This window comes from Phocoena sinus, chromosome 8, assembly GCF_008692025.1.
Source record: "Phocoena sinus isolate mPhoSin1 chromosome 8, mPhoSin1.pri, whole genome shotgun sequence".
In the NCBI taxonomy this organism is placed as follows: Eukaryota; Metazoa; Chordata; class Mammalia; order Artiodactyla; family Phocoenidae; genus Phocoena; species Phocoena sinus.
Window position 1 is genome coordinate 100,347,247 of NC_045770.1, and position 27,183 is coordinate 100,374,429.

Here is a 27,183-nt window from a genome sequence, read left to right on the forward strand (position 1 = left end):
AGAATCCACCTGCCCATGCAGGGGATGCGGGTTCGTGCCCTGGTCCGGGAAGATCCCACATGCCGCGGAGCAACCAAGCCTGTGGGCCACAACTACTGAGCCTGCGCTCTAGAGCCTGCGCGCCACAACTACTGAGCCCGTGTGCCACAACTACTGAAGCCCAAGCACCTTGAGCCAGTGCTCTGCAACAAGAGAAGCCACCGCAGTGAGAAGCCCGCGCACCGCAACGAAGAGTAGCCCCCGCTCACCACAACTAGAGAAAGCCCGTGCACAGCAACAAAGACCCAACGCAGCCAAAAATTAATTAATTAATTAATTAATTAATTAATTAAAAAGAAAACCCGGGCTTCCCTGGTGGCGCAGTGGTTGAGAGTCCGCTTGCCGATGCAGGGGACGCGGGTTCGTGCCCCGGTCCGGGAGGATCCCACGTGCCGCGGAGCGGCTGGGCTCGTGAGCCATGGCCGCTGAGCCTGCGCTCCGCGGCGCGAAGGCCACAGCAGTGAGAGGTCCGCAAAAAAAAGGAAAACCCTTCCCAACTGTGTTCTATAGAGCACCCATGATGTGCCAGGCACGGCAGCAGGCACTGGGGACGTGAATGGAAAGACCCAGTCTGCTCTGCGGGAGAATAATCTGTGTCAAAAGTGACAAATATTCTAGAAAGGGAAACTCAGGGCACATGGCAAAACAGAAACGTCTGCAGAAAACTGTCCCTGGAGCCTCCAAGAGCCTTTTCGCTCTCTGAAGTCATCACAGAAGAAGGGGCCCTGGAAGTGGGTGGGGGATGCAGCAGGGATGTCTCACCCGCCGCCCTCGCTGGAGCGATTAGGGCAGCAGCTTGGGAAGGAGAAGCCGGCAGCTCCTGCTCCTCAGATGGGGCTCTCAAAGGGACAGGGGTGCCACCAAAGCGGCAGATGGAAGGATTCCCGGGAGGCTGGTGGAGCCTCACCCTCAGGTGGGCAGGGGCCGAGCGCCCGCCAGAGCGCCCCAAGGAACCTAGGACGGGCGGTGACGGGGAGACAGGTGGCAGGCAGGAAGGCTCTGACACGCCGCGGAGCCGGGCCGATCTGAGCAGGAACTGGCGGTGGCTGCGGAACACACGTGCGAGTTGCGAGCCTGGCGGGGCCGCCCCCCCCGCGCGCCCCCGAGGCCGTGGCCGCGGGCCAGGCCGCCCGCTGACACCGTGTTCCCTAGCTCGGAGCATCACGCACACACGCGCTCGGCCCGCGGCGGCCCGGCCTCCGCCGGGAGGAGACGCTAGGGGAGGGCGACATCAATCGGGAAAGCAAAGGGGCAAAACACCCAACCCCCTCCCGCGCGCACACACAGGCGGAAACCGAAACATAACCCAAAGAGACCCCGGCGGCTACAAGGTCCACGGCGTGCGCAGAGCGTGGACACAGGGAATGCCCCCAGCCTCAGAGCGGCCAGAGCCGCGGGGCAGGCCAGGCACTGCCTAGGCAGAGCCACGGGCACGTTCGGGAGCGAAAGCCAGACAGTCCGGAGACCAGGTTGCACGTCCCGGGGTCCCTTCGCCAGGGGTCGGGGCTCCACGGGACTCAGTGCGGCTCACCTAGCGCCTGGATCTCCGTTCCCCCCGCCAGATTCCAATCAGGACAGCCCCGGCCAGGGGCGCAGAACGGGCACCCGCCCAGAGCACAAGCTGCTGTCCCTTTGTCCGGACCTCCTGGGCTGCGCCCGCGTGCGAACAGTGGCCCAGGGGGGCGCCCCGACCCACAGCTCCGGGACGCCCCTCCGCGCCTCCCCGCACCGCGCCGGTAGCGCTCCCGCGGAGGGGCAGGGGAAGGGCGCGGGGCGCTTACCTCTCGGCCCCGAAGTGCCCGGGCGTCTTCCTCCCGGTGTAGCCACGGGCCGAGGTCCCCGGTAGCAGGAGCGCGACGCAGGCCGCCCGGAGGAGCAATCCGGCCCACATGACCGGCGGCGGCGGGTCCCCCCGGCTCGGCTAGGCTCCGGCGCCGAGCGCGGGGGAGGGGGCTGCCGGCCCTCGCCCCTCCTCCTGGCGCCGCGGGGAGCGAACCAGCGAGCCCCGAGCTGGCACGCGGAGCCGAGCAGGGGGGCTGGGGACTCCGAGAGGAGGGGCACGGGGCCGCGAGGAGACTCGGCGGACGACTGCGCGGGGGGTCTCTGGCACCTCGGAACGAAACACACAAAAGGCAAAGGCGCCCGCCCGCCGGTGGCCATCAGGGGAGGCGCGGAGCCCGGGGCGGGGGCAAAGATCACGGACCCCTGGGGGCGGGGTTTCGTCCTCGGCCCACACCCCCGGCCCGGGTTTGGGAGTCGGCTTCCTGCGAAGGGCTATGGGCGTCAGACTGAGGCCCGGGGAGGAAAGAGACTCCGGGAACAAGGCTGGAGCAGGAGGCTGCGCGCCCCGGGCATTGCTGGTCTAGGTGGATCCCGAGATGGCTGTGTCGTACAAGGTGGGACGGTGGGTCGTTTCGCTGCTGAGCACTTCTAGGCCGGCCCCGAGCCTGCCAACAGGTCTGCACCCTAACCCTGGGTGCGCCGGTCAGTGGGTCCACCTGCTCCCTGGTCAGGGGGCACTAGACAGTCTTGAACCCACAGATTCCTCTTTGTCCCCTTCTGCAGCTGCCTCAGGCCACAGTCAGAAATGGTAGGCAGGGAAGTGGTGAGCGGGTGGCGGATGGAAATCAGGACCATCCAGCTGGGAGAAAGCTGAAAGGTTGACTAAATCCTACCTTCAGCTCTGTGCAGGAACCTTCCCTAGCCGCCCAGACCCCATCAGTCAAGCTTTGGCTTAAACACTTCCAGGGACGAAGACCTATCAAAAGGCAGCCCAATCCAATTTTGAGTAACTCCACTTGTTAGGAAGTGTTTTTTCTTCCCAGTTCAATAACCCCAGTTCCTTTGGTTCTACCTCTGCAGTTCCCACTGGGTACCTCAGCCTGTCACTAAAGTCCTTAACACTGGTGGCCACAAATGAACATGGTGTGCCAACAGTGGTCTGGACTCTTGCCTCCTTCCTTCCAGATGCCACACTTCTATCAACACAGTCGAATATTACCTGGCAACCCCATGATGCTGTTAGTTCATAACAAAGTTTACAGTAAAGGGAAGCCTCAGATGCTTTTTGGTGTCATGTCTTTTGTTATTAAACACAAGCTACTAAACCGATTTCCTTACCTGAACCTGTGTGGTTGAGTTTTTGCAGATGTTCGCTTTAGGGCTGTTATCTCACCTTGTTAGTTTTGACCCATCTAAGTAACACATTGTCAACAAGGAGGCTGCCAAAATACTCTGTATCGTGAGACGAATGCTACTTCCATAGTTATGTCCATTCTGAGTCCTAAGGACCCTTTGGCCGTCTTTCCTTTTTGTCTCAAACATCCAAAGGTGCACTTTCCCCCTCTGCCGTTCAGACTGCATTCCTCACTGTCACTTACAAAGTACTTCAATGCCCACCTTCAAGGTCCAGAGTCAGAAATCTAGCCCTGAATTATTCAATAGGGATAAACAAAGCCCTTCCTTCACTCGAGCCCGCAAAATCTATCGCACCACCGCCCTTATCATTCCTACCTAGACCACCACTCAATGTCAAATAAGTGCTCACTCTTCCTGGCCCTAAAAGCTACCCACAAGTTCTTAACACATTTACACAGGACAAGGCTCCTTTTACACACCTGTCACTCCTTGCGCCATCTTCTCTCACACTTCCGCACACCTCGGCTTTCTCCATTCTGAACTCGACTACTTTAGGGTGCCCCAACCCCTCCATAGCTCATCCCTGCAACTCTGGCAGGCTTTGCTCCATATCGGTCAGTGGGCAGCTGCAATGACCGAGATGCGAGTTTGTGCTTAAAGAAAATCTTCATCTACCCTCAGCAGGAGGAGCTCGGGACATTTAAGACTAAATTCCTACCAGTGAATTTTGAAAGAAACTTCCTAAACAGCCCCTGACATTTCTTTCATTTCCCATTTCTTTGACCGTACGGCATTCACCTTGCTCCTCACACCGTTTGCGTCTTTAGTTTGGTTTTCACCGTTTTCTGCTTTTCTTGTCTTTTGGTTTGTTTGCCCTTGAGGCTTCTCAAAGTTTGGACCCTGAGAGTCGCTCACTTAATATCATTCATCTTCAAGGACCAGTTTGGGCACTTATTAGTTCCTCAGTGTTTCCTCCCCAGTTCTGTGGCTTGTGGCTTCTCAGTTACAAAAGGGACCCTCCACCGAGGGCGGAGGATTCAAGTTGTTGTTGGCTGTAGAAAGAAGGCCTCTGGCTTGTGACCCTTCCAAATGGTCATGTGATGAGTCAGTGTTTCTATTATTCTCCCAAAGGTCCATTCGTGCAGAGGCCTGGAGTGAGGCGAGCTCATCAGCGCCTACATGGAAAGGAGCCATTCCAGCTGGCTGTAGCAAAGCTCCGAAGGCAACCTTTCACCCTGGGAGAGGTGATTAATGGTCTTAAGAGGGATGTGGGAGTGTGGCAGTAGAGCATCAGTTTCCGAAGGACTGCTGGAATTCAGTCCGGAGTGAATATACCCAGGATTGTAGGAAACAAAAAACTACAAGGACTCCAGTTTCCAGAGTCAAGACTGAAGCCACTGGTTAAGTAATAACCTTCTACTGAACGTAGCAGGTCTCCGTGGCTGCAGGTCAGACCACTGAAAAGCATCAGAACCATAATCCCACCACATTCTGTTTTTCTGACCTTGGCACCTTAGAGTCAATCCTCCCATCTAGGATTAAATTTTTTAAATCACCACAATCTGGAGGCCGTTGCTTGCCTGCCTCACTCAAGCTGGTCTCTGGCATGGGGGCAGCCTTTTCAATTCAAACCATGACTTGAAGAATTCAAATCACAGTGTTGAGTTTCAAGTTCAAACTGTGGTTTTTGAGAGATGATTATTTTTTCCCCTAAGACCCTTATCCTCCACCCTCAGAAACCCCAGGAGAGTAAGGGGAAAAGAACCGTAAAGAAACACAAGGAATGCTTCCAGGGAAGGAAACTTACTCCGGAAGACCCCCAAAGCAGAGATGCTTCCTTGCTCTTTTCCTTTTAAGCTAGAATCTCTCAAAACCACAGTTTGAACTTGAAACCACAATTTTCCTGACACAGAATCAAAGGCTGGTCTTAAAGGAGCCAGCCAATATGCCTGGGATCAACCCTGCTCCACTGTTGGGACAGAGCAGCCTTTATTCCCACTGGATCACTGGTGGAAATATGGGCCCAGACACTCTGACCCACTGAGCTGATAGAAGACAGGCTCTGTGTGCTGGATAGAAGGGTGAACCCCAAATGTGCCCTTCTCCTGTATTTTCAAACCTAAGGCACCAAAGGTTTACTCAATTAAACCAGGAGAAATAAAATCAGAATCCAAAGCCCATGTGGCAACAGGAAGCTGGGCAGTGCGTGAGGAGCAGTGCCTGGGGGGCTAATTGGCTGAATGTTCCATATACAACTGGCTGTAAAATGACATAAGGAAAGGCAGGCCTAGCAACCCCCAGGCCCCGCACATTACTAACACAGGCACCTGGGAATCAAACGATGACTACAGAGTCAAGGGCAACCAAAGACCACTGAATTTCAAAAACCTGACATCCATCATCCTTGGGATCCCACCAAGAGCAATCACCTGACAAAGGAGATGTACAGACGACAGTTCACTACTTGAAAGGAACGTTCCAGCAGCAAGGACAAGGGACTGCTGCAGTGGCTGTGAAGGAGAGAATGGAGCTTGCAGTAAACTGGGCACAGAGTGACTGGGACGCTGGAGAGCCGAGCAGGGGAAGAAAAAGCAGAAACAAATGGATCCTTCTTCTTAGACTCTACTTTATTAGGTAAAACTCAGAAACTAACCACCAATTCACGTCCCCCCACCTCCTTCCCTCTGAAGAAGGCAGTTCCCCAGAGACAAAAAGGCTGTGGCTTGGAGATCATCCACCATCTGCAGGTTTTCTACTCAAGCAGCCCACTGTCTGGTGGTCAGCCCTCCAGACCAAAGCTCTCAGAGGCAAGAGAAGAAAGCAAAGGAAGCTCTCATTTCAAAGACGACGAACCCCTCCCGCCCCTCCTCCCTGCTACCCACAACCTCCCCACACCCCCAACCTAAATAAAAAGATAGTGAGGACAATGCATGAGTGTGGGAGACACACACACACACACACACACACACACACACACACACACACACACACACACACAGCTTCCTTTCAGCCAAAGAGCTGCAAAATTGCTCCCTGGAAGGAGGACAACTGGCTACACCAATCAAGGCTTGGTGGCCCAAGGTGATGGCTGGAATCATGTGAGACTGGTAAAAATCCAGGGAGAAAATATTTCACCTTCAGTCCTTTCCCAGGTCTCCAGCGAACTGGTTTTAGTTCTACAAAATCCCTGTTTCCACACAGGTAGGCCGTGGATTCTAGGGCAGCTGGCCTAGGGAAAGATTTCCCATAGCCAAGAGACAACAGCAGGGGAGGAGGAGGAGAGCAGGAGGGCAAAGCCTTCAGAGAGGGCCTGGGAAAGGGGATTCCTGCCCTCGGCTAATGGATCCGAGTTAACTCCTCCACAACCTTGATCAGGTCATCCGCAGTGGCTTCTCGCTTCATTCCACTGCCATCGTCATACTGCAACGAGGAAGGGGCAGGAGGAGAGGCTGTGAGGGCTGAGAGGGTGCTCTCCCTCCCCTGAGGAAGGGGATGCCCACCACAAGGGAGGCGCCCCATTCCACCACTGTCATGGCAGGGAGGAAGGACTCACAGTCAAAGCCCACACCTCTCCTTGGGGGTTCAGGTCAGCAAGGTCTGTTGACAGCAAAGCTGCCCGGAGCCTGCCACCCAGTATATACTTCCCCAGAGGCACCATGTCCAGTGAGCAATGCCCCGAACCCAAGCGCCATGGAAACTTCTCTTCCCTACAGGATCCCGACCCTGCCCCCTTCCTACGGGTCTGCCAGAGATCCCAGACATGCCCAAATGTGCCCTCATTGCTCAAGTTACAGTGTTTGCTGCCTGACGGGGGAACCCACGAGCCTCAGCTTTATCTCCTTGCCCTTGGACCCCACCTTCCCGCGTGAGTAGAAGAAAACTTGAAAAGGGCCGTTAGCACGTGGGGACCGAGGGAGGGGAGGCCCCGGAGTTCTGCCGGCCTCCTGGTATGCCCGGCCCTGCAAGGGACTTGAGAAACTGGCCCAGGGCTAAACCCTGAGCAGCTCACCTGCAGGTTTGCCACAACCTCCTGCATCTTGGGCCGGCTGATGTCCAGGAAACTCTCAATCAAGTCCCCATCAATGAAGCCTGTGGCTGGTTCTGTCTTCCGTTCAGTATGAAAGGATCTCCAGGTGGACAGGTGAGTTAAGGAAAGTGCCAATTATCTGGAAATAAGTACCCTTACTATGAGTCACCCCCACCTCTGCACAAGACCACAATCTAAAACTATCACCAGGATAAACAGGAGAGAACATTTTCAACTAAAAATCACATGGCCTTTGGGACAGTTTTAGAATTTCAAAGACCTATAAGCTATTACCTCATCCAATGGTTCTTAACTGGAGTAATCGTCAAAATAACATTAAAAAAATACAGGGAATTCCCTGGTGGTCCAGTGGTTAGGACTCTGCACTTTCAATGCCAAGGGCATGTGTTCGATCCCTGGTTGGGGAACTAAGATCCCGCAAGCCGTGCAGCGAGGCCAAAACAAATTTAAAAATAAAAAAATACAGATTAAAACAAAATACAGATATGACTCTTAGTTCAGAGCCTGGACGTGTATGGATGTTTTTTTCTTTTTTTCTTTTTTTTTTTTACAAGTGCTCCATGTGAACTGGATGCTTGCCTGGGAAGAACCACTCTTTAAGTCTAGCCTTGACCTTCACAGATTAATAAACTGAAGCTCGGGACTTCCCTGGTGGCGCGGTGGTTAAGAATCCTCCTGCCAATGCAGGGGACATGGGTTCAAGCTCTGGTCCGGGAAGATCCCACATGCTACGGAGCAACTACGCCTGTGCGCCACAACTACTAAGCCTGCGCTCTACAGTCCACAAGCCACAACTACTGAGCCTGCGAGCCACAACTACTGAAGCCCACGTGCCTAGAGCCCGTGCTCTGCAACGAGAAGCCACCGCAATGAGAAGCCCGTGCACCGCAACAAAGAGTAGCCCCCGCTCGCCACAACTAGAGAAAGCTCGTGCACAGCAACGAAGACCCAATGCAGCCAAAAATAAACAAACAGAGGCTCAGTAAGACGAGATGTGCCGAAAGTCCTGCGGGTTGTGGCAAAAACCAACCCATCAGCCTCCCTCCTCCCTCACGGACTCATAGCAGGAGCCCCTCGCCCCTCGCCCCTCCCGCCTCCCACCCCCCGCCTCCCTCAGGCTCCTTGTCTCTCTCCCATAATAAACAAACTTCCAGCAGTACTTGGATCCTAAGTGTCCCACGGGGGCTGATCCTTGGGCTTCTGGAGTTTGCACATTCTTTGCTTTTCCCCTCTTCCGTTAGCCTCTCTAGTGAGGGTCCTCAGACACTACTGCCTCCAACAAGATCTCTGAAAGGACGTTCTGAAGTTGTGATCTAAACTTACGTTTGACAAGCAACACCAGAAAGGCCAGAGGCAGACACATTTCAGGAACAAAAATGTACATTTTCAAGATGAACCAGTGAAGCTGGGTGATAAGTACATGGGAGTTCACTACACTGTTCTCTCCACTACTGTGTGTTTGAAATTTTCCATAAGGTTTTTTAAAAGCCTGTTCCCCACGGGAACCTAGTCAAGACATTTCCTAAACGGACAGCAGTTTCCAGAGGCTGCTTAGGGTAATGTAGCTCTCTGCCTGGGTCAGGACGTGCCTCCTAGCAAGGGGGCACCTCTGGGAAAGATATAAGGAGTGTTCAATCTTGCCCACACTTTTGATGACTTTATTGAGTCGATTCTGCATATCCAACAAGAGGTTGTACCAGCTCTCTGACAGTGAGGTCACCAGGCCTGAGGAAGCAAAGGGAACAGGGAGCTGCAAGGCGGGCACTGCGCGCCAAGGGCAGCCCAGGCAGCAGCACGAGACGAGGAAGGAAGAGCTGGCCACAGGCTCCTCCGCGAAACCCTGCTCTCCCTCGTCCCCCAAAGCGGGAACGCTGCTCTCAGGAAGGAGGCCTGCACGGGGTGCGCCCCACAGAGGTCACCCTTACCAATCATGCCGTTGACCGTGCCGAAGAGCACCGAGCCCTGGGTAGGGGTGGAGGTCTCGCCCAGATTCTGCATGACCAGAGAGCCGTGGCAAAAGACGTTGACAAACTCGCCCAAGTGGAAGAGCCCAACCTCCTGGAGGTGCTGCCGCTCCTCGTCAGTGGTGGCAGCGCTGCGAGGCAATGCAAGAAACTCACTACCCAGACTTCTGTCCCCGCGACGGGGCCCCGACAAGGGCTGTGTGCAGCGGACAGATTCCCCGGTGAGCCCACCCGCTCCACAGCAGAGGATCCAGCTTGAAGAGCTCATCTCTGTGGCCTGCCTGCCTCATGGAAACCCTAACCCTCTGTGAAGAGGAGCACCGGAGCCTGAGAGAGGAGCCAGCGTCCTCATTCCCCGCAGACCATACCCACAGCTGGTCACTCACCTATCCTTCTGACACACAAACAAGTTAAAGGCATTTTCAGCCCCCAGGAAATTGTCATCATCCAAGATTTCCACAGCACTCATCCAGTTGGGGTTAAAGTCTCGAGCAATCTTTAAAAAGACAAGGTACAAAAGGAAACACAATCAGCAGTTTGCATGGAAGCCACTGCTGAGACCTGGCCAAGAGCCTGCCCTGCCCCGTGTTTAACCACCACCCCTTCAGAGATTCTCCCCACAGTCTGGCCAACTCAGCCCAGAAATGGAGCCTACGCAGAGCTGTTGGGCCTTTCTAAGAACACTTAATGGATGCAGAATGTAGGCTCCAGGGACGACATTTCTGCCCTCACTGGGCTTGATTATCCCTCACCACCAAGAAACACCCGCGGGGTCGCAGCTTAAGGGAACAGTCTGCCCCTGCCCCACTACCTCTTCGAAGTTGCCCTCCATTGGCTTGTAGGCCAGCAGCAGCACCGAGCGCATCAGGTCGCCCACCAGGATGAAGTCGCCCTTGGTCTTCAGGTACAGGGCCATGATGTTGTTGTAGTGGTTGCACTCGGTGCGGAGCTCCTTCTCCGTCGTCCACTCGTAAAGCCGCACCTGGCACGGGCGTTGCACTTCTGTCAACTCGAGGGGCCCGAACCCTCCTTAAGCCTCCATCTGCAGCATCATTTACCCAAGTGCAATGTGGGGTGTGAAGTGCTTTGGTGTGGAACTTGCATGAACGTTTTTAATTTCAGTATTATGTATTTATGAAAAATGAAAATAGAATGAGCCCATGAAACTAATAATACAAAGTTTTCCTTTATATAAGAAAATGAGTCAGGGTAAAGAAAAACATTAAGTAAACATTAATGCAAGTAATACTATGCATGTGACAAGAGATGGTTTTGTGACTGAAGTTTGGTAACTGACCTACAGAAATCGCTCTGGAAAAAGAGGATCCATCTCCAATTTCCTGATCAGAAAGGAACAAGATCACCTCCCAACCAACTGCCTCTTCTAACCCCTCCTCAAAACTCATACATTCCTTGCACCTTTTGACGTGAACCCAATGAGCAAAGAAAATAGCATGGCAAAGTCCAACAGAAGCTAAAGGACTCTAAAGCACTAGAGTCTGTGGCCACCCCTCCACCCAAAGGGAAAAAAATACCCCTTTTTTCTTCTCCACTGCAGTGTTTCTTCAGTTACAACTACAGCTCCAAAAGAATGAAGATGCTTTAGAATCAGCAGATAGATGAACAGATACTCGGCACAGCCCAGCCCTGGCAGACCCTTCAGGGTCCAGGCAGCCCCACCCATGGCCTCTGCACATGCAGACACTCTGGACAGAATATATTAAGCCACGATTTCTCGAGATGTGTCCAAAGGACCCTAGCTCCACAGGTATGCACTCCAAGAGTCATTCGTAATAATTACAAGGGCTACCACACCTCCATCGGCAGGGTCAAGGGAGCCCAGAACACCCCAGACTGGGGTAAGCCCAGCCTGACTGGGCCTCCAGTCCTCCAAGAGTCGAGTAAAGTAGAGGCCAAGAGCTCCACACGCTCCTGGGAACACACCCGACACGCCCCTCTTCATACTCCCAGCCTCCCTTTCTGCCGTGGAGATAGTCAGGACCAAGGTCAGACACCACCAAAATCCAAGACTCCCACTCTCAACCCAACAGGTCCTAGATCCCCACTGTCCAATATGGTAGCCACTAGCCACATGGCTACAAATACCTGAAATGTGGCAAGCCCAAATTGAGATGTGCTTTAAGTGTAAACCACACACGAGATGTGGAAGTCTTGGTATGAAAAAAATGTAAAATTATCTCACTAATAATTTTTTATATTGATTACATGTTGAAATAATACTTTAGATGTACTGGGTTAAATAAAATACATTACTAAAATTAATTTCACCTACTTTGAACTTTTATTCATGTGGCTACTAGGCAGTTTAAAATTACACATGTGGCTCCTGTATTTCTATTACACAGCAACGGACGTCTTATAATCTGACCCCTCCCAATTCCTGCATCTGTTCACTGTACCCTCTGGAATACATGGTCACTAGTCACAGGCAGCCTGCTCTCTAGCCGATCCCTTGTCAGTCTAACTGAAATGTGGATCTTTCAAAAGGGCTCTGTGGCCCTCTCAACTTGGCTATTCTCTCTCCCACTGTCCCTCGTACCACTGGGACTACAGGGAGGACAGCCTTCCATGCATCCTGCCTGCCTCCTAAACATACCAGTTCTCAAGTTCACACCACCAGACAACTACCCCACTGTCACATCTCCACCCCCACGCCATCACTCTCTCCTAACATAACACCCCAGTAATTCTTGGTGACTTTAATATTCACAGAGAAGATCCTTCCAATACCCTGATCTCTGTCCTTTTCTGACCCCCCTCTTCCCCACGTATCTTGTCCATTCCTATGGTCACCCCTTAAGAGCCTGTCATTAAAAATAACTCCAGAATCTTTTGTCCCCAGTTTCACTGCTTCTCAGATGCCCAGAGCCCATCACCACAATCCTTGTCTTACGGATTCTCCACTCCCTTGCCCCTCTCTCCCTCGATCGTGCTCACCCAACAAAAACAGACTTTGGTAAAATTAATTTTCAACTAAAAGCTGAGGAAAAACCACCAACCAGCATGACCGGTCTCATTTTAAATTCATACTCCTCCACTCTCCTCAAAACTCTAATACCATGGGCTTCCCTGGTGGTGCAGTGGTTAAGAATCCACCTGCGATTGCAGGGGACACAAGTTCAAGCCCTGGTCCGGGAAGATCCCACAGACGGTGGTGCAACTAAGCCCGTGTGCCACAACTGCTGAGCCTGAGCTCTAGAGCCCACGAGCCACAACTACTGAAGCCCGGGCACCTAGAGCCCATGTTCCGCAACAAGAGAAGCCACCGCAATGAGAAGCCCACGCGCCGCAACGAAGAGTAGACCTCGCTCGCCACAACTAGAGAAAGCCCACGCGTAGCAATGAAGACCCAACACAGCCAAAACTAACTAACTAACTAAATAAAAACTCTAATACCTCCTCTTCCAGCCTTCCTCTCAGCTACTTCACAGAAGATGGACACAACCAAAGGAGGATTTCCACCTGCTTCCACCACCTGAAGCCAACACTGTGCATTAGAGCCCCCTTAGCTACTCAACACATGGCTCCAGCAACTCTCCTTTAATGGACCATTGCCATCAGCTAGAAATGTGCAGCAGTATTTCCTAACTTAAAAAATTAAAAACTCTCCTGTGCTGACATTCCCCTGTAACTACCCCATTACGCTCCTCTTTACTGCAAAACTCCTGGGAAGGGTTTCCTGATCCTAGTCGTCCTTGCCTCCTCGCCCTGGTTGAACCCTCTCCAGTCAGGTTCCATCCCCACCACTCAACAAAAAGAGCTAAACCAACGGCCATTTCTCGATCCTTACGTTATCTGACCCACCAACAGCACTTGCAGTTTATCACTTCCCTCCTGCTTCAAATACTTTCTTTCCATGGCTTCCAGAACACTTTTCTTGGCTCCTCTCCTACTTCACTAGGCACCTCCTCTCTGTTTAGCTGGATCTTCCTTCTCGTCCCAACTTTGAAAGGCTGGAGGGCCCCAGGGCTCAGTCTTCAGATCTCTCCTCTACCCACTCTCAGCAGGTAGGTGATCTCAGGTGATCTCCACCACTCTCAGCTTTACATGCCACCTAATAACTGCCACACTAGTATCTTCAATCTGCTTCTTGCTAGAACCCATACCTCTCTCATCCACCTACCTACCTGACATCTCCACTGAGATGACTACTGAAACTTAGCATTTTCAAAACCAAACCTCTGGTTTCCCCACTGCAACGTAAGAAGAAATATACATTTGGTCTCTGCCCCCGGTTCCTGACATAAAGCTCCTAAAACCTTTGTAATTTCCTAATAGGAATGTTTTACACAGAGCTCCTAAATCCTTTGGAATTTCCTAGGTGATAGGAGTCTTTCGTTCTAATGATGCAATTCTTGGTGGTTCCTGGATAGCTACAGGATGGGGGCTGGTCACCAGAAAGACCAAGCCATGAACAGAAGCTTGGAACTTTCAGCCCCACCCCCATTCTCCAGGGAAGAAAGAGGGGCTGGAGACTGATTTAATGATGGATCGTGCCTATATACAGAAGCCTCTATAAAAATCTCTAAACTATGGGGTTCAGAGAGTTCTTGGGTTGGTGAATACAGCCACATACTGGGAGGGTAGTGCATTCCAACTCCACGAAGACAGAAGTTCCTGCCCGCAGGACTCTTTTGGACCTTGCCTTACGCACCTCTCCATCTGGCTATTAATTTGTATCCTTTATAAAATCCTTTGTAATATGCCACCAAATATAAGTAAACGTTTCAAATTCTGTGAGCCCTTCCAACAAATTATCAAACCTAAGGGGGGTGGGGAATTTGGGGAACCCCTGACTTTGTACCAAGTCAGACAGAAGTTTGGGGACCACTACTTGGGACTGGGGTTTGAAGTAAGGACAGTCTTGTGGGACTGAGCCCTTAAACCTGTGAGGTCTGACACTAACTCTGGGTGGCTAATGTCAGAATTCAATTAAATTATAGGACGCCTGGTTGGAAAACTGGATGGTATAGGGATTAAAAACCCCATACATATGGGGTCAGAAGTGTTGTGAGTAAAGAACAGTTTTCCTTTCCCCTCCAAACCTGCTCCACTCACAATCTCCCCCCATCAGTACAGAGCAACACCATCCTTGTTACTCAGGCCAAAACTCTTGGCCCTTTATTCCCTTCTCACGCCTCATCTTCAATCCATCACCAGAGCCCCTCAATACTAACATCTGCAGAATCTGACTACCCTTCACCTCCTCTATCAGCACCCTGCCCCCAGCAACCATCAACTGCTATCTGGATCATCACCAGAGCCTCCTAACTGATCTCACTGCCTCTACTCTTGGTCCCCTACGACCTTTCCCAGGATGCGCAATGAGCTTTTCGAAATATAACTACAGTCATGTCACTCATTCGCTCGAACCCTCTAGAGGTCTCCATCACCCTCAGAGTAAAACCCAAAGTCCTTACACACTCGGCCTATCAGGTTCTGCAAGTGCTGGCCCTCCGCTGCCTCTCCGACTCATCTCCCAGCACCCAGCAGCGCCCACCCGTGCAGAGTGCAGGCAGGCTGGCCCCAGACTCCTGGCACTTGTCTTCTCCCAGACCGAAGCATGGCTTGCTCCCTCCCTTCCTTTAGGAACCTGCCCGAATGCCACTGTATAAACAAGACCCTCCTGAACACGTGACAAAACAGCGCCACCTCCCATGCTTGCTCTGGTACTCCTTCAGCTTTTTGTCCCGTTTTTATTTCTCACCATGTATTTCTCATCGTCCTGGGTACACATATGTATTCTATTTGCTCACTGGCCCCAGAAGGCTAGCTCTTTGTCCATTTCATCTACTGCTACATCCCAACTACCAAAACAGTGCCTGGTATACTGCAAGTGTTCAGTTAATTTTTCTTGAATGAATGTCCACTTAAAGTATTTAAATAATGTCTCTCTACTCTTGATCTTCTCAGAACCTTTAATATGATAAGATGCACCGTGAAGCTTCTAAGAAGAGGATACAGGATACAGCAGTTCCCAAATGTATCTGACCATGAAACTCATTTTTTTTTTGCAAGGGAGGAGGTGGGGTCATGCCAGAAGCGAAGTGGCATATTTCACAGGCCTAGTATTTCAGGGATGTACTCAGGATAATGCGGTTTGGCTCATTTTGTTCCACACAGATGAAATATTCTCACATCACGAGACATTCTAAGCGCAGGGACCACAGCTCTTACCCCTTTCTCAATTCCCGCAGCACTTAGGATGATGTGATTGGGCTCCACATAACCAAATGTGCCGTCCGGTCCAACCCCAGCTCCCCATGCTCCCAACTCCAACCTCCATACTCACTACTTTGTTATCCTTAAAATCGTGATACACGTGCACCTTCAGGAAATACAAGGGAAACATGTTCTGTGGACAATGGTGTGAGGCCTAAGGCATGACACCAGTGGGAGGAGCCTCACCGTGCTGTTGATGCTGGCTAACAACTTCCCGTTAAATTCCACCATAGAGTACACAGCCCCTTTCACCTCCTTTTCAGCCACAGTCTGTAGTTTTCCTAGGGGAAAAAAGATACTCTTAAGTCTCCTTTATGAGCCCAAACTTTAACTAATCAAAAGAATCCCATGCTTCCCCTCTGGCTCTAATTCCTGCCCCCAAAACCACTCATCTGATAGCAGGAAATACAGAGTCAGTACACACTGGGGTTAACCACCACTGGAAGTGTGAACCCCAGATGTGCAGTGATTCTACACAGCATTCAGGATGTGTCTCCCACCCTGAGACTCCAGATCTCTCTCTCAAGATGGAGACCAAATTCCATCTCAGCCATCTATTCTGAGATTTCGGGGCTGACAGCTAGTCTTTAGAACCATCTTGAGTAGGGGAGATGGGAAAAGATGTTGAAATGAACTCAAAGTGCTGACGCTGGGAAGAGGACCTTAAAGGCTGAGCAGCCAAGTGGGAAACACACCTAGGATTCCTACTAGGATTCCTAACTCTCGTTCTGGTCGGCAGGCTCTCTTCCTCATAGTTCACCTCTCCCCGTTTTTCCTTCCTTTCAAAGAGTGAAAAAGGAAGAAACACGTGCTAGATTTTGTTTGTGCCTCTGCTCACGTACTCCAAAACTCATTCAGATTAGCAAGAGCTTAAGAGAAACATCATGAGTCTCACGTCCCAGCAATTAACCCAAGTTCTTCTGCGTAACTGAGACTGAAACCTAAGAGAGTCTGCTTACTTTCCCAGTTCCAAATCTCTCAAAAGCCGGAGACTGCGTCCGCTTACCATCTGAATACTGAAAGACCACAATACGACCCTGCTTGGGCTCTGCCTCTTCAGGGTACACCATGGCCGTGCCCACGATGAAGTGCGTGTTGGGGTCTTTGCCCAGCCTGCAAGAGACCAGGCTGAGGGCGTACTCGTTCTGCAGGAACTGGTGGGCGTGGAGCACTGGAAGGGAGGAGAAGAGACGCGACTGGCTGACAACCCCCACGCAAGCACGCTTCTGTACTTGTGAGGCCCACAGCTCAGCTCGAAGTAGATCTGCCTCCTGCTATTCCTGTCTCCTCACCAACCTATTCTGACCTGAGGAGGCCCAGCACTCTGGACTCACGGCCGACTCAGAGGCCCCACCCCTCTCTGCTCCTTCTAGGATGGTCTGCCAGTGTCCATCAAATTCTGGAATACAGCAGAACCCAGAAGAGCCTAGCTTAGGGAGGACGTAGGTACAAAATGACAAAAAGAGCTCATCTGCACCTTCAAAGGTGTGCTGGTCAATGATAAGGAGGTTATGCACCTCCACCTCTTCTCCAAAGGAGGTCTCGTGAGGGGCTGTGCTGCTGGAGAACAGCTTGCTGGAGCTGACGCTGCTGGACAGGGCCTGGGAACAGAGAGAACACACATCACCCCTCTCAAAAGCAGAACGGGTGCTGGGAACAACAGTGTGAGCATCAGGCAGGATCAGGGAACAGTGGCTGAGTCTGAACGAGGAAACCTTAAGGCTGGCCGCTTGCATGGAGCCTAAAGAACAGAGGGCTTCAAAGAGGACTCAGGGACCAAGGCTAAGGATCCAAATTCCATATGGTATTGACACAGCAATACAAAACACCGCCAGAATCTAAGGGCATTAAAGAGCACTAAAACAGTGATGCTACGACAATCAAGAAAGCTAACGAGAAACTCAGGCGACCTAGTAAAGTGACAGGCTTCCACCTCTCTCAATGGGAGGAGCAGGAGAGCACTGCAAATAAAAAGAAAAATGTAAAGACCTTCTACTTTGGATTAAGGGAAGAAGCCATACCACAGATGTCTGCGAGCAAGGAAGGCAGAGAATACGTGGAATAAAACGATCAGCTAACATCTCCATTGGGTCTGTGATGTGCGGCTCCATATTGTCCCACTATTATCATTTTGCAGATGAGAAAACTGAAGTTGCCCAAGGTCACGCAGCTAGCAATATAAACTTTGGAGTCAGTTCTGTCAGACTCCAAATCCCATGCTCTTACCTATTATACTGCACTGTTACCCATATCCTACACAAAGCACCCAAACTGATGTTAAGAGAAAAGGAATTATTCATCAGGCAAGGCTACCAAGTAGCAAAATCACTGACAGCCACGCTTACTCAAAGGTCTTCTCAAGCCTCTAATGAGGGGGCCAAATCCAGCTCACTGCCTGTTTTTATAAAGTTTTATTGGGGATTTCCCTGGTGGTGCAGTGGTTAAGACTCCGTGCTCCCAATGCAGGGGGCCTGGGTTTGATCCCTGATCAGGGAACTAGATCCTACACGCATGCCTCAACTAAGGAGCCCGCAAGCCGCAACCAAAGGAGCTCTCAAACCGCAACTAAGGAGCCTGCCTGCCACAACTAAGACCCAGGGTAACCAAATAAATAATTTTTTTTTTTTTAAATAAAGTTTTGGGACTTCCCTCGTGACACAGTGGTTAAGAATCTGCCTGACAATGCAGGGGACACGGGTTTGATCCCTGGTCCGGGAAGATCTCACATGCCGCGGAACAACTAAGCCCGTGCGCCACAACTACTGAGCCTGCGCTCTAGAGTCTATGCTCCGCAACAAAAGAAGCCACTGCAATGAGAAGCCCGTGCACTGCAACGAAGAGTAGTCCCCGTTCACCTCAGCTAAAGAAAGCCCGCACACAGCAGTGAAGACCCAATGCAGCCAAAAATAAATTAATTTAAAATTTTTCTTAAATAAATAATAAAGTTTTATTGGAACCCAGCTATGCCCACCTGTTGTCTATGGCTGCCTTTGTAATGGCAGACAGACTTGAGTAGTTGTGACTGAGATCATATGACCTGCAAAGCCAGAACTATTTACTAGCTGCGCCTTTACAGAACAGTTTGCCCCGCTCTCACACCATCTTTCTTTGTCCACTGCCCTCACCTGGGTGCTGGCGCTGGGCCTCAGAGCAGTTGTGCCCCCACTCGTGTCCTGGACTTCAATACGGCTGGAGAGGACCCCAAAGCACTGGGACACCTCCTGGTAGCAAATCTTCCTGTAGAACAAGTACAGAGCAACAGGGCCCCCTCAGGAGAAGTCTGAGGCACTCCACACCAACCCCCAGGGCACCCTGCCCCTGCAGCTCCCTTACCCTACCCTCACCTGGGAGATTCATAGAGGGGAACCGTACGAATGTGCAGCTTCTGTATCTCGTCAATGGTGCCAATGGTGAGGGTGCTGTTGTTGGCCAGTGCCAGGCTGGAAAGAAGGTTCTGGGTTTAGACTGAGTAGACCCAAGGAAGGAAAGGATTCTACGAGGCAACTCCACAAGGGGAAGGAGAACAAGGCAGAATTACACTAGCTTACCCCAGGGTAGTGGTTCTCAACTGACTCTATGCTAAATCACACCTGGGAAACATGCCTGGTCCCGCCCCTGAGATTTTCCTACTTAATTGGTCTGGTTGGGCCTAGGCTGAGATTTTTAACAACTAACTATTTAATACTAAAGCATTCGAATGCAGAACAGTGATGCTCAAACTATCAAACCATGCTGGCATCAGAATCATCTGGGAGGCTTGTTAAACTAGACTGCTGGGTCCAACCCTGGAGTTTCTGATTCTCAGGGTGAGGCCTGAGAATTTACATTCCTAATGCGTTCCCAGGTAGTGCTGTGGCTGCTATGAGGAGCCACACTTTGAGAATCGCTGCTCCAGGGGAATACATAAAGATCTCTGCATCAGAGGTTCCGAAACTTGACTAATCATTTGAATCGCCTACGAGGTTTTCTAAAAATATAGATTCAGATCTAGGGCTCAACCCTAGATCTACCAAATCAAACTCTAAGAAGGATTCAAAAACAATTCTGTACATTTAAAAAGGCTTCCAAGGTGTTTCTACTGCATAGCCGAGATTTGCAAACCTCTGCTCTATACTCCCATCTCAGCCGGTCACGGACTTTGTCATTAGGAAAAGGCTGGAGGGGAGGGTCTGAGGAAAACAACACGATGTCCTCACTCCTGGCTCTCGCTGAGAAAAGAAAAAGAGGCTCACCTGTCAGGGTAGCCATCTGAGTTGAGGGGACACATGTAGTTCACCTCCTTGAGGTTGACGTTGGAGAAGACCAATTTGTGGTTGCTGCTGTAGATGACAGTGGGGCGGTCAGAGCAAGCAAAGACGTTGGTGGTAGAAAGAGAACGGAAAGTCCTCAATACGGTGGGCTGGGTGCCCAGAGTCACCTTCTTACGGTCGCTCAACAGGCCTACAGAAAGAACGGCATCCAGAGAAAAAAGGAAAGAAACGAAACAGGACACACAGCTGGATTGTGAAGCTTCAAAAGCAGCACCCTGAGGCTAAGAACTCTGCCAACTCCAATACTCCAGATTTTCCGAAGAGCCCCTCACTCGAGGTGCTAGTCTCACCTGTCTCGATGTTGAGCCCAAAGTAGAAAAGCGCCCCATCTCCCAAGGCACAAAGGAGGTAGTGGCTACTCTCAAAGGTGGTCATCAGGATAGAACGAGGAATGATCTCTGTGGGAAAGAGGTACATTAAGTTCTTGTTCCAAATTCTGATTCTGATCCCAACCCAGGTCCTTAAAAGAAACACACCTCCACCCAGCATCTCTTTGTGCAGTAGCTCAAAAGAGGGCAGCTTCGCGATTCGGGCCGAGATGTCTGTCCAGAGACCAATAGCACAAAGAGGGGACATTCCACTGCTGTCCCCTAAAGGGGTGATGTCCAAGCAGGCCACTTCGTGTTCCATCTCTGTGTGGCTGAACAAGGAAGAATATGTCAGAGGAAGGAATCCAAGGATCAAAGAAGTCCCAGAGAACAGGGAGGGCAAAAAGAGCAGACAGATAAACACACACCTGATCTGTCGGAGCTCCTGAGGATGGATCTGCAGGTAGTAGAGAGCCCTTCCCACGGCTACTACTACCTGGCTGCTATTGCAGGAGGCCACACTGATGTTCTTGCCCTGAGGCTCCTTCCACTCACTGACGAGAGCTTTGGGGTCTTGAGAGACCAACCTCACAGATGCTGAAGTGATCTAGAGAAAGAAGAGCAATGTCTCCAAGCCCCCGCAGGGATCTAAACAGGGGTGAGAAGGTGGTAAATGCTGCTCTGGTGGAACCCTAAGAAGAAGCTCCTCTGCCACATAGATATATTTTTCCAAAGTTCTGCAATGATTAATTACATGAAGATGTCATTTTTAGCTGAAGCCCTGAAGAAGACTGGCTTCAAGCAGCTTACAGCTTACATACCTACAGGCAGAAAAGGAGAAGGCCTGTTTCACTCTGAGTAAGGCTTGGGTAACACAACCTATGGAAAGGTACCGATGGAGTAAATAAGACCTGCAACTACAAGTCTAGCTGTTTTTCTCAACCCAAAAATCAGGTCTCTAAAATATCCAAGTTCTGGGAATTCCCCGGCGGCCCAGTGGTTAGGGCTGCGTGCTTTCGCTGCCGAGGGCACAGGTTCAATCCCTGGTCAGGGAACTAAGATCCTGCCAGCCACGCGGCACAGCCAAAAAATAAATGAATAAAATATCCAAAATATACAAGCTCTTTACTATGTATGAATACATTTTATACATTTATTTCATTATTGAAATAAAACAAAAAGCGGGTTGATAACACTATTATGTATCAATACACCTTACTTATCAAAATTGAGTTTCTACTTAAAGAGGAAAGCCCTTTAGAATTATAAACACTATGGGGGATGCAGAAACACTACAAGCTGTTATTCATACTAATGAACTACAATGGGATTACATAATACCTCAAAGGGTTATTAGTCTTTCCATTTGGTAAAGAAGCCCATCATTGTACAGAACAAACGTCTGGACACCAAGGGGGGAAAGTGGCAGGGGGTGGGTGGTGGTGGGATGAATTCGGAGATCTGGATTGACATATATACAACAATATGTATAAAATAGATAACTAATAAGAACCTGCTGTATAAAAAAATAAATAAAATAAAATTCAAAAAAAAGACATCACTATAAAATTAAAAACAAGCCTCAAAAAAAAAAAGTATATGAGAAGGCGCATTTAGAGGGTTAGAAAGAAAGTTAGAAAAGAGGGAAGTGGACAGCTCAGGAAGGACACATCTCAAGAAAGAGGCACCAGCTACTGGAATGTGCGCCCAATTTAGTAGAAGGGGTCATATCAGGCAGCCTGCAGTGAAGATAGGAGAAGGAAAACAGCCAGTATAGACAGACTTTTTTGATTCCAGAATCTAGATGAAGACGGAGATAGGGCAATAGCTGGAGGGAAGTTCTGGGGTCTAGAAGGTATTTTTTTAAGGCCAGCAAGGTTTACGTGTAATTCAAAGCTAGAGGAGCCAAAGGGGGAGGGGTGATTGTCTTCAAGCCCCAGTGCAGGGTCTAGAGGACCAAGGACAGGGTGTGATGCCAAGCTGAGGCTGCAGGATCACAGCTCTGAGAAAGGAAAGGCTCTAGTTTGGGAGAGATCAGAAAGCAGAACTCTGGTTTCATACACAGAAAATGTGGTCCTTTTGATGGCTGAACAAAGGTGTTTCAGAAGCTTCAATGGGGAAGACTAAAGATTTTAATAAAAAACCTAATACTGCCCTTGAAAAAAAAGAGAAGAAATCCATCATTAGTAATAATCGGGCTGGTATAAAATAGGAAATCAGCTTTTGAAGGGTCTGGTCGAGTGTAAATTACAAAACCAGGGCAGCAGCATAATTCTGAAAATAAAAAAAAAAAAAAAAAAAAACAGGAAAGCCCTTTAACAAGAGATATGTGAGCTGGGGCCAGTATTCAGGCCACCAGTTAGAAAACACTGACAAAGCGATGAGTCAGTAACTGGGCACTTCCCACATTTGTTCAACAAACAGAAGCTTCCCTCTGGTTTTTACCAAACTCACCACTGCCTGTTGCCTAAAAGGAAGACCAAGAGGATAAAAAGATAGAGACAGTTCAATAGTCCTCAGGCCCTCAAGTGCTATACCTGCCACAGGCAAATCACTGACTCTGCTCAGTGTGGAGAACGGCTCAAAAGGTGAGGAGGGTGTGCAAAAAACCAAGAGCATCACGGTCACTCCAAACTTAAAAAACTGCCCGGCATTGAGAGGTGCGAAGAAATCAGGCTCTCACAGCTAACAAAAGTGCCAAAAGGCTATATGCCCCCCATATCACAGAAAGATTTAAGATAAGGATCTGAACAGAGTTAGAACTCTGGTTATAATAATTAGCACCCTGAAAGTGCTGCCAAAAGTCATGTATGGATGGTAGCCTATGACTAGTTTTTTTTCTTCTTTGTGCTTTTCAGTATTCTCCAAATAAGTATATACTACTATTATAACACGGGGGAAAAATGTGTCTCAGAAGACAGGATATAATTAGTGTGAAAACAATATCCCCCTGCCCGCCCTCAAAAATATATATATGTAATGATCCCATCCATAAAAGAAAATGTGAATAAACACAATATACAGTCATCCCTCAGTATCTGCAGGGGACTGGTACCAGAATCCCCCAGCCGATACCAAAATCCGCAGATGCTCAATCAAGTCCCCTATATAAAATGGAACAATAATTGCTTATAAACTACTCACATCCTTAAGTGTATTTTAAATCATCTCTAGATTATAATACCTAATATAATGTAAACGCTATGTAAATAATTGTAAACACAGTGTAAATGATACGTAAATAGCTGCTGGTACACAGCAAATTCAAGTTTTGCTTTTTGAACTTTCTGAAGTTTTTTTCCCCATTTTATTTTTTCAGCCATGCCACTTTGCTTGCAGGATCTTACTTCCCTAACCAGGGATGGAAGTGAAAATGCCAAGTCCTAACCACTGGACCACCAGGGAATTCCCATCCCAAATATTTCTGATCCAAACCCACAGATACAAAGGGCCGACCATATATACATTTGCAAAGAAAAATTAAAGCTAAAAGGAACAACTCCAAAGTTAAGAGTTAATTAAGCTGCTCTCAGTAGTGGGTGATTAGGTAATTTCAGTTTTTTCCCTAGCCTTTTTACATTACTTTTAGAGCCATAAAAACTGACTTCCAAAAATCCGGTAGTGCTCTGTACTGCACTCTAGGTCAAATTCAAGTGTAAACGAGGCCCGCCCTTTTCTCCGTTACTACCTGGATGAGTTGCTGATGAGCCACATTGCCACAGAAGAAAGTCTGCTGATCGTCCACAAAACCCATCAGTTCAGTTTCTTCCACTTCCTCTCCGTTTAACATGAGAACTCTGCAGCAGAATGAAAGGCCAGGGTCAGCCAGACCAGCTGCCCCACCTTGCAACCTTCACATGAGCACCTGGAGCTGGCACCAGACTCATCTTACCTTGTTTGGCCCACAAAAGAGAGCACCAAAGTGTCATCAGTCTCCCGATTAGGATCAGACCGCAGGGGCCATAAGCCTGGAACAAAGATCAAAGATTAAGAGGCACAGCATAGACCAACACTCCGCTCCCACAATCTAAGGAAGGAGCAGCCTAACCCCACGGGAAGAGCAAGAAATTTGGTGTCAGTCCTGAGATAAAATACCCACTCTGTTCCTCCCTAGCTTTAAGACTCCGAAGAAGTTAGATATTTTTAAAGCTGCTTGAGCCTGATATTTTTCAGTTTTTCGTTTGATTTTGGATGGGATAATTCATCTCCATGACTCAAAGTCAAAATTTGTTTTTTATTTTTAAATTTTTTTTTAATTTATTTTACTTTTGGCTGTGTTGGGTCTTCGTTGCTGCACATGGGCTTTCTCTAGTTGCGGCTAGCAGGGGCTACTCTTTGTTGCGGTGCACGGGCTTCTCACTGCGGTGGCTTCTCTTGTTGCAGAGCTTGGGCTCTAGGCGCAGGGGCTTCAGTAGTTGTGGCACATGGGCTCAGTAGTTGTGGCTCGCGGGCTCTAGAGTGCAGGCTCAGTAGCTGTGGTACATGGGTTTAGTTGCTCCACAGCATGTGGGATCTTCCCAGACCAGGGCTCGAACCTGTGTCCCCTGTATTGGCAGGCAGATTCTTAACCACTGAACCACCAGGGAAGTCCCAAAATTTATTTTTTAAATATTTAACACCTTATACCTCTCCTTCCAACCTAGCCCCCAAATAAGTAAACAATAATAGTTTATCCTTCCAATTCTTTTTAATTTAGGAAAATAGGTAAACACTGTGTTGCAAGCCAATATATACAATAGCCTATCACAAACTGTCTGCACCTTGTTTTTTCATCTAATATATGCCCGGGCCTTTACCATAACAGAATAGTTTCTTGTTTTTGACATCTGCACAGTATTTAATTGTATGGATGTAACAGTTTATTAGTTAGTTCTCACTGATGGACCCTTTTTCAGTATATTGCCACAATATACAACGCCACAATGAGTAATCTTGTATTTATGTCACTTTATACATATAAAAGTCTATGGGCTAGATGCCCAGAATTGGGCTTGCGGGGCAAATCACTAGATGCAGTTGTAGTTTCCGTAGACATTTTCAGTGAGCACGCTCATTTTCTCACAGCCTCACCAACACAATGTGTTGTCAAACTTCAACTTTGGCATCTGGTAAAGTATAGAATCGCTATTTTGTTTTGATTTGCACTTCTCTTATTATAAGTTAGGCTTGTTACCTGTCCATCTATGTACTTTGCTAATTTGGGGGCAGGAAATTTCGTGGTCTTTCTAGAAATTTTTTATGAATTAAGAGAGATTAGGTCTTTGCCTATAAGATGAACTACAAACGTTTTTATCCAATTTGCCATTTCTTCTAACTTAGCTTACAGTGTTTTGTTTTTGCCATGCAGAAGTATTTTTATGCTGATAGTTTATTAATCTTTCTTTTTGGCTTCTGTACTTTTGAGTCATTGTTTGACTATCCTCACTCCAAAATTAGAAAAGAATTCACCACCTTTTTCTTTTAGTTTTTGTATGGCTTCACATTTTTACATTAAGTCTTTGATCCATTCAGATCCTAGCAAGGTATACACTGAGCAGTATGGATCCAAACTTATCTTTTCCCAAATGACTCCAGTTATCCCAACACCATTTATTCAAAAGAATTATCTTTACCTCACTGACCTGAGATACCACCACTATTGTACACTAAAGTCCCACATACAGTTGTGTCTATTTCAGGACATTTGAGTCTGCCCATGGGACTCCTGCCTATTCGTGCACCAAAACCAAACTTTTAATTTCTAAGGTTTAATAGTACGTTTTTATATCTGGTAACTAGGCCCATCTCATTGCTCTTTAAGTTTTCCTAGCTTGTCTGTCTTTCTTTTTTTTTTTTTGCGGTACGCGGGCCTCTCACTGTCGTGGCCTCTCCCGTTACTCCGGACGCACAGGCTCAGCGGCCACGGCTCACGGGCCCAGCCGCTCCGCGGCATGTGGGATCTTCCCGGACCGAGGCACGAACCCATGTCCCCTGCATCAGCAGGCGGACTCTCAACCACTGTGCCACCAGGGAAGCCCTTCCTAGCTTTCCTTGCTGCTTCTGTTTCCCATTTGGACTTTGACTTGCCCAGGCCAAAGAAAAAAAACCTATTGATACTTTTATTGAAATACATTAAATATAAAAATCAGAGAGAAAAAGCTTTATAATGTTAACTTGTAAGACCTTGGCATGCCTTTTTCATTTGATCAATCTACCCTTTTAATCCTTTAAGAGTATCTTAAAGTTTTCCTTACATAGATTTTGCACAATTCTTGTTAAACTTATTTCTTGGTATTTTATCTTTTTATTCCTATTGTAAATTGTCTCTTTCCCTCTACTATACCTTCTAATTGTGTTTTTACATGAAAACTACTGATTTCAGAACATTAATTTTATATCCTACCTTAATGAATTCTTATTGCCTGTTAGCTTTTCCGTTGATTCTCTTGAGTTTTGTAGTTTTATGATCTCTTCCTAATTCATAAACCTCTATTTTTTTATTAATATGTTTTCATCCTCTTACTTTTTTATATTCTGAATTACTTTTTTTTAAGATGTGCCTCCTATATACTACTTTGAATTAATTTTTGCCTTATGATCCAATCTGATCATCTTTTTCTTATAACAGGTGAGTTTAGCCCATTTGTTTACTGGTACCAGATATCTGATATATGAGGTACTCACACAGATGTTTGATATCGGTTCTGCTATATTATTTTAGGTTACGTTTACTGTTTGTATATTATAAAAGTCTTTCACTATGTAGTCTTTCTTTGATCTTTTTGATTATTATAGTTCTCTTGGAATTTACAAAGATCTGTACTTTTGTTCTAGAAGTTACCTTTACATGTACATCTTTCTATGAAATTCTCAGTCTCCTCTCTCTTTACGGATTCTATCAGTTCCCTTATATAAACAACATTAAATTTCACTTGTAATCTTTCTTCCACCATTCCTCTACTCGATTATCCAAGTTTTTTTTTTTTTTTCTTTGCGGTACGCGGGCCTCTCACTGTTGTGGCCTCTCCCATTGCGGAGCACAGGCTCCGGACGCGCAGGCTCAGCGGCCATGGCTCACGGGCCCAGCCGCTCCGCGGCATGTGGGATCCTCCTGGACCGGGGCACGAACCTGTGTCCCCTGCATCAGCAGGCGG

At 48.7% G+C, this 27,183-nt stretch overlaps 2 protein-coding genes across 4 annotated transcripts in view; both read right to left on the bottom strand.

Moving 5' to 3' along the window:
• Window positions 1-1,930, bottom strand: part of VWCE (von Willebrand factor C and EGF domains) — a 29,827-nt gene extending 27,897 nt beyond the window's left edge. Inside the window, 1 exon segment of the mRNA XM_032639671.1 lies at window positions 1,821-1,930. Within this exon segment, the coding sequence (XP_032495562.1) occupies window positions 1,821-1,930 (110 nt within the window).
• A 3,853-nt stretch (window positions 1,931-5,783) lies between these two features.
• The window catches only part of DDB1 (damage specific DNA binding protein 1), a 31,144-nt gene continuing 9,744 nt past the window's right edge, over window positions 5,784-27,183 (bottom strand). For 2 of the 3 annotated variants that reach the window (XM_032639668.1, XM_032639669.1), the window contains exons 11-27: window positions 23,943-24,018; window positions 23,739-23,847; window positions 20,479-20,657; window positions 20,219-20,382; window positions 20,033-20,140; window positions 19,665-19,872; window positions 18,777-18,872; window positions 18,558-18,669; window positions 16,910-17,033; window positions 16,439-16,603; window positions 15,619-15,713; window positions 10,001-10,171; window positions 9,576-9,685; window positions 9,151-9,320; window positions 8,848-8,950; window positions 7,187-7,310; window positions 5,784-6,597 (exon numbers count right to left, since the gene is read on the bottom strand). In XM_032639668.1, coding sequence (XP_032495559.1) covers window positions 6,514-6,597; window positions 7,187-7,310; window positions 8,848-8,950; window positions 9,151-9,320; window positions 9,576-9,685; window positions 10,001-10,171; window positions 15,619-15,713; window positions 16,439-16,603; window positions 16,910-17,033; window positions 18,558-18,669; window positions 18,777-18,872; window positions 19,665-19,872; window positions 20,033-20,140; window positions 20,219-20,382; window positions 20,479-20,657; window positions 23,739-23,847; window positions 23,943-24,018 — 2,198 coding nt within the window. In that variant the 3' untranslated portion in view covers window positions 5,784-6,513. The remainder of the gene's footprint in view (window positions 6,598-7,186; window positions 7,311-8,847; window positions 8,951-9,150; window positions 9,321-9,575; window positions 9,686-10,000; window positions 10,172-15,618; window positions 15,714-16,438; window positions 16,604-16,909; window positions 17,034-18,557; window positions 18,670-18,776; window positions 18,873-19,664; window positions 19,873-20,032; window positions 20,141-20,218; window positions 20,383-20,478; window positions 20,658-23,738; window positions 23,848-23,942; window positions 24,019-27,183) is intronic. The other variant, XM_032639670.1, reaches the window with a different exon arrangement.